The 7,520-nt window shown below is 35.5% G+C and overlaps 1 protein-coding gene and 1 long non-coding RNA gene across 2 annotated transcripts; one reads left to right on the plus strand and one right to left on the minus strand.

Annotated features, from left to right (window-relative positions):
* Window positions 1–888: 888 nt before the first annotated feature.
* LOC107177544 (NAC domain-containing protein 30-like) lies at window positions 889–2,109 on the plus strand. The gene has a single exon (XM_015531470.2). The coding sequence runs from the start codon at window positions 889–891 to the stop codon at window positions 2,107–2,109; it is 1,221 nt and encodes a 406-aa protein (XP_015386956.2).
* A 1,548-nt stretch (window positions 2,110–3,657) lies between these two features.
* Window positions 3,658–5,742, minus strand: LOC107177573 (uncharacterized). The gene is made up of 2 exons (XR_008055579.1): window positions 5,138–5,742; window positions 3,658–4,699 (listed from the first exon to the last, which is right to left on the minus strand). It is a non-coding gene; the product is annotated as an uncharacterized LOC107177573 (long non-coding RNA).
* Window positions 5,743–7,520: the final 1,778 nt, after the last annotated feature.

Here is a 7,520-nt window from a genome sequence, read left to right on the forward strand (position 1 = left end):
TTGGATTTTTTACGAATCAAATTTTTGTGACTCAAATGAATTCGATTAGATTCTAAACACCCTAACTTCAACTAATGATTATTGAAGAAGAAAAGGGAAATAACATTGTTAGGGTTTAGTAATTACTGAGGATAATAATAATCATAAATTAATAATGTCAAATAAAATGAAAAAAATAAGTTTTTGGGTGCTTCAGGAGTACTGCTCTTTATCCATTCACTATTTCACTACTTGCTACATGCGTATGTATATTATTATAAGGCAGTGACTATGGTGGAGTTGCTCCACTGTAGAATACTAATGATAATTGTTAGATTATAGCAATAAGTGTAGATTTAATATTTATTTTTATGATTGTACGGTCATCAACAATGGTCCATAGTGGAACAGTTCCAACATATGTGAACCCTTAACATACTGAATTAAAATATACACTTAGAAATAAAATGAATGAAAAATAAGCACTACTGCAGAAATACCTGAGACTTTTTCTTCAAAGAACCAATGTATATTTGATCGTTAGGACCGAGATGGATAGATCTTATTGGCACGAAAAACGGCTTGTTATTATAAATTGATTGAGGAAGGTAGCTCAATTTCGTTAACGGTTTTGGAAAACAGATTATTAACAGCAGATTGGACCCGCTCCAATCTTCTTTGTATTAATTAGGCCCAGCTAAAGAATAAGGTCTAGCGCCAGAATATTTATCGACCTGGTTTGCTCATAAGCACGTGAGATTGATTTAGGAAGGTTGTTTCCTTTTAATAAAAGGAAACAAAATCAAATTAAACAGGACATCATTTAGGAAACCCTTCTCTATTTACACATAGACTGTCCTAATCGTCCGGTGCTCATTATCTCACAGAATATAACTGTCCATTACCATGATGCAGGAAAGAAGCCGCATTCTTCCAGTGGGGTGCAAATTCTTACCCTCTGAGGAACAACTTGTTCGTTACTATCTTTTCAACAAGATTTCTGGAATCCCCACTCCCTTTGCTGAATATTTTGTGAAAGATGTAGATCTTTACGATTATGAAGAACCCTGGGATATTTGGAAACAGTTCGGAGGATCCAATTTAGAAGATGGTGAGGATCTTTACTTTTTCACACACTTAAAGAAGAAGAGCATTAATGGTTCAAGAATTAATCGCAAGGTCGGTTCTGGTGCATGGCAAGGGGAAGATGCCGGCGAGCTAGTCCTGTCCTGCAACTCCAATCGCCCAATTGGTTCAAAGAAAATATTTCGATATGAGAACGACAACTCTCCACACAACGGTTGCTGGATTATGCATGAATACACTCTGAACGCTTCACTGTTGCCTCAGAACCATCATTCCAGCAGTGACTGTGTTCTCTGTCGACTTAGAAAGAATGGTGGTCAGTCAGTGGGGATCAAGGATTCAAGGAAAAAGATAAAGATTGATAAACAAGTTGAAGACAATGATCATCAGCCAGCGGGGAAGTCAAATTCAAGGAAAAGGGTAAAGTTTGAACACCAAGTTAATGGCAATGATATCCCTGATGAGCCTTTTGTTGAGAATCACCAGAATCAGTATGTGCAAGAAAATCAATCGCAGCCCCTGAATGAACAAAGTCCTCATAAACTGCTTGAGTCCTCTGTTAAGAATAACCCGGAAGAAAAATCACCAGTGCCCAGGACTAAACAGACTCTTCTTGAACAAATTGAGCATTTAGCTGAGAATGGATATCCATCTACTTTTGAGGAGAATCAACAACAGCCCATGACCGAGCCAAGTCTTCATAATCAGCTTGAGCTTTCTCAGAATCACCTGTTGATGGAACAAACTCCATCTTACCTTCTCAAGGGCCAAGAGGAAAATCATCAACTGGCCGTGACTGAACAGAATCCTCATCATCTTGAGCTTTCCGAGAGTCACCAGAATATGAAACGCACTTCATCATCTAACCTCGAAGAAAACCAACTTCCAGCAACTGAACAGTCCCATGATGATGCTATCTACTCTGAGCTAACTGATATTAATTCTTGGGTCGTTCATCAGCTTACCCGTATTGAGGATGCTACCTACCCGCATCTCGCCGATGATAAATTTTTGGTTTCTAATGAGCTTGTTTATACGGATTGAAAATGACTCATTCAGCTGCATGCTGGATAACCCCTTTTCAATTTAAGCCCTTTTTTTGTTCAGTTTTTATTGACTCGAGGAAAACAGAAGAATACTATAGCACATGTCTATTTCACTAGTATTTTTAGATTTGCTCTGGTGCAAGAAATTCTGACAAGTAGACAGAGTATATAATATCCAGATGCATTTGCTGTTCCAGTATTCATTTTTTTTTTCAGATTTTATTTTAAATTGTATTACCCAAGTTTTAGTTTTTCATATGTCTGTATCTCATGATAAGATTACCTGAATCATAAAAAACTGCTTGGATTCAATCTCCATTATTGAAGCATCCATTTGTGATGACCCTTTAAATCTATCCAAGATTAATCAATTTAAGCACCTACAAGATCGGATTCTATCAAGCCTATAAAGGAGTAGATGAATCAATCAACGGGACCTGTATAACACGTGCTGTAGTACTTCAGCGGAAGCTTAATCCACAGCTGGTAATGGCAGCAACATCTTTCCGCTACAAGAATTCTTCACGTTACAAGGATTCCATTAGGCTACAGCTACACAAAACTTGATGACCTACTTATCAAGATATAGCACTCATTTATAGCATTTTTCATCAGCTATTTTACTTACAGAACAGATTTTTCAACTGAATTTAACAAACTAATTTCAAGTGGGCCCACCACAGCGCCACCTCAGCGGAAACATGTTTGCCCTTTTAACAGCCAAATAACTAACTACTGAAAAAGCTTGAATCAATCCTTTTTAGCAACTCTGATTTCTCATACTGATCCTGTAAGAATAATTTTCAATCACGTGCCTTGAAAATATTTTGATGGAAAATTATTGACTATTCCTTTGTCTCTTTGGCACAAAAGAATTGATCATTATCAATTCTTTTGTGGGAATGTGTAGTCCTCATTATCAATTTTCGAAAACCATGCTAAACGTTTTAAGGATATCGAAATATTAGAAAATTGATGGTAAATATGCAAGGATGTCGCTGTTCAAAACTGATATTTGATGATTGATGTGCTCTTAATTTATATATTATTTTAATATTTTCCTAACTTAATTTTATGTTAAAATTTATTTTATTATGTTAATTTTTATCTTAATTTTCTTATTTTGTTAGTGTAGGTGTGTCTTGGGAATAAGAAGAAATTAATTGGAGCTTAAAGAATAATGAAGTACAAAAAATTAATAACTTATGGAAACAAATATTTGATTGCCAATTTTGCCAAACACATGAGAAGTCAAACCGTAAGCATGAATTTAAAAGAAGAAAAAAAGGGGAATGACTTCCAAGTTTAAGTTATTCAAGTGGAGTGCACTAAGGGATTAATTGATAAATTAAAATGGCAAGCATGTGATGGGCTTTTTGGACAAATCCTTATTGCCTTAGCAATTATAAAGTTGTTTTGATTTAAGGATTGACCATACCAAACAAACGCTTGGAGGACAGATTATTATATAAAGAGAGGAAAAACTGAGAACAAAAGAATTCAAAAGAGAAGCAACCGTAGAATTTTATCCAGAGAGAAGCCGAGATTAATTCTTGAGTTTTGCAATATTTTTAAGCTAAGCCAACGTTCCAGGAACAATAGGAATTGATTGTTCCTTGGTGAAATTCAAAGAACAGAAACAAGAGATTCTTCATTCAGGAACAAATAAAACAAGTAACGAGTCTTTAGAATCAAATTATGTCTGCATACATTTGTATCAACAAAGTGTCATCATGATGTGGTGCCATGGTTCCGGTGCTCCTTTTGTAATCAAACATTCTGGTCTTGCCTTTGCATTTCACCTCTCATAGAACCACTTCTTTTGGAGCTGCAGGAATACACTCCGCTTCCTCTTCCCCAATCTAATGCCCCCTTCAACCCTCGGAGTTAAACGAAATCCTTCATTGTATAAAACTAAGCTCTCTGAAAAGTTCACCATATCTAGTGTAACTTCATTATCACCAATCTCGAGATGTTTAAAAGCCAGTTCATTAAGGTCATAAGAAACCAGCTCTCCACTAATCACTAACATTCCAAAGTCACTATTGTTGACAATGCCTAATGGCCTTACAATTCTTTCCTCTGGCACAATCGAGTATTGTTTAGTCCAAGACTCCACCATGCCATACTCCCTCATCACCCAAATGTAACAACCCTCGATTAGTCTAAGATTGCTGATGCTGCAAACAATCAGGGCAAGTGATTCTCTTCACACGGCCACAGAAACTTGAGGTGTTTCTCCTTCGCCATCTTCATGATACATTGGAAGCATTATCTCTCCAAACTTCTCAGAATCAAAATCAAACAACAGGACAACATTTGCAGAGGATTCTTCTCCGGTTTAGAGGCAAAAAAATGGACAGCTCCATTGAGAAATGCTGATGAAAATTTATCATTTGCATAGTATCCAGCATTATTTCCAATTGTTCTCCATGAATTCGTTGCTAGTGAATACACCTCAACTCTTGGTGGTTTTTTTTCAACATATAACGGCATATAAACATCTCCAAAATGCATTATCCTTACAATCCGGTAGTCATTACTCTGGTAGTGAAATCCAAACCCAATAGAGAAATAAGTTCCACGATCTGTAAAATTGCGAGCAAGAACGCCTGAGGATCTTGAGTTTCCAAATTGAGGGATTCCATAAGTAAATTGTTCAACCAAAAAACTGATACGAATCAGTCAAACAAATCAACCCATTGAGAGAACCTACTACTTTGATGTAGTTGGTCTCAGACCTAAACGCGACTCCGAAACTTGAATGCTCAACATAACTTTTGTTTTGCAATATGGAGAAGAAATTCTTGCCTGAAGGCCCCAACTTGTGATGCAAAATATGCCCATTAATGTTGTTATGGAGATTAAGGTGTGTGGAAATGAAATCAGGCTCGATAATAAAAGAACACCATGCTTTGGAAACACACCTACATCTAATAAGCTCCCGGACTGGTAATAGAGAAAGAATACGATGTAGAATTTCAACTGGAAGATGATGAATTGATGACATTTAAACAGTGACTTACCAGATAACGCAACACATCTTATCGGCCAAGTGCAGAGATTATCGTTCAGCCTGATCTTGATGGCAAGATGATTGAAGGTTGAAGTCAAGAGCGATTAAAAAGTTCAAGCAATGACTTGTCAATGTATAAACACAGCTTTGCTAAAACTTTTTAAGAGAGGTTTCTTTTGAGAAAATGGCCTAATACTTTTGTGCAACATTTTCAAAGTGAGCCACGTTCCACAAGCAATAAAAGTTGGCCCACTGTCACGGGCTCGCTTGGCACTCAAGGTGGATACACTTAGAAGTGGGGGTTAACTTAGAGATTGGGCCACCAAGACAACTAACTAGCTGGGGTGCACTTAGCAAAACCCCCACCAAGGCCCAAAATCCACCAAGGCCCAAAGGTCTAGAACTCTCCACATATTATCCATTCACTAGAACTTTCTAGGACTCACCACTTGGGTCCCTTAGTATTTTGCCACTTGTAATAAAATTCTCTAGAATTAGGCATTCCACCCCCTATAAATATGGGTGAGCAACCATCATTCACACAACCACCAACACACCCACACAACACACCTAGCACACTAGCTCTCAAGCTCTCTTGTACAAACACTCTTGTAATTATTCAAAGTGTAATACAATCATCTTTGGCCATTCCACTCTTACTTCCCTTAACATTTTCTCTAAGTGTGTGTGCTTGGCTTGTTTAGGGAGTAATCTAGGCTTACTTGGCGACTCACACGCTAAGGTCGCTCAAGTGCCGCACGGGAACTTGCTGCGCAAAACTATCACCCCGTGACACCACGCTGAGAAATGGAAAAGAACCAAAATATTCTTGATCAAGAAGAGATCAGAAAAAGAATTGCACACACCTATGATTGATGGCGATGGGCATCTCAAGGTCTAGATTTGCATTAAAAAATAGAAACTTTGCAAGACCGGACCACCACCTCCAATATATATATGAATATAATCACCTGCCATCTTTTAAACAAGCTGCAAGCTTTACTGAAAATCCATCTTATCAGACAACACATCTTGACTTCTCGCTGTCATCAGGACCTTACATTACGTCCCTTGTGATCTTCTCTAAAAGGAATTCCTGTTGTTGCCTCAAACTCTAGAACAGATCAAGACTCGCTCAAATGTTTTCTAAGACTACTACAAGGATTTCTAAAATTACAAGGATCTTCTTTCCCTTCCTCAGTGGATCCCATAAACGTCTACCTCTTCCTGATTAATCCTCACAAAATGTAAGACCTAATCCATCTATATGCTTCTCCTGTAATCGATCACAAAAATAAATTAACCGACTAACCGAACCAATTAATTTAAAGAAACAGTTCTCACACTGAATGGGACTTCAGTACTTGAATGCCCAACACAAGTCTTGGGATACAATATGGAGAAGAAATTTTAGTGGTTTGCTATGCTAACACATGTATCTGGTCAGATACATTACTGGCAATGAACATGAATGTTAGACTTTTTTTTTTTTTTTCACTTAAGAATGGCTTAATGATAACAAAGCGTTTTGGTCTTACCCGAGAATACTATTTTCAATAATGTTTGAACTATCTCTCTCTTTTTTTAAAAAAAAAAAAATTAAATATTATCTCACGATATGATCATTTAAAACCATTTCCTAAGAGTTTGACTATTGACACCCCTTCATTAATTTCATAAAATCCCTATTATATTACAATTACATTTAAGAACAAATATAAATAGAATTAAACCATTTATATTTTCTTTTTCTCTTCAATTTTATTTTCTTTACACAATATACTTTTTTTATTATCATAAAAATAATCTGAATTTAAGAAGTAATCTTCTAAGCCAAAACAAAATTTTGTAATTAAACATAACAACTTAATTAAGATACAACACAATGAAAAAATAAATTAAGTAAAATTTATCTCATTACAAATAATTTTTTAAGAATTCTCAAACTAATTGCTAAATCCAAAATTTATAAGTAAAATAAAATCATATTAGACTCATAATATATGCATTATTTTCTAAGTATAATGTTCTTATTTTTTTAAAAAAAATTTTTCTTTAGAAATTAAATAGCAAAAAAAATTTAAAGAAAAAAATATAAATATTAAGAATAAAAGAGTGAGAAAATTATTAAAAACTGAAAAATTCATATTTATTTTAAAAATATATATTTTTGGCATTAAATGGGATATAATTAAAAAAGGAATTTTAATAAAATTTTCGAGGGGTGCTAATTGATGTCATCCTTAACATGGAAACCAAATTTAAGCAAATTCAGATTGAATCAGACGCATTTTTCAGATAAATAAATTTAGAGCAAAGAAATGTTATCATATAATTATATATTTTGCGTGGGCCCGCCCAAAAAGCCAGCAATGGTTAAGCGTATGGTGGCC

This window comes from Citrus sinensis, chromosome 6 (genome assembly GCF_022201045.2).
Source record: "Citrus sinensis cultivar Valencia sweet orange chromosome 6, DVS_A1.0, whole genome shotgun sequence".
In the NCBI taxonomy this organism is placed as follows: domain Eukaryota; kingdom Viridiplantae; phylum Streptophyta; class Magnoliopsida; order Sapindales; family Rutaceae; genus Citrus; species Citrus sinensis.

Excerpts from the sequence above, each read along its gene's own strand:
- LOC107177544 (XM_015531470.2), top strand. The coding sequence starts at position 889 with ATGCAGGAAAGAAGCCGCATTCTTCCAGTGGGGTGCAAATTCTTACCC.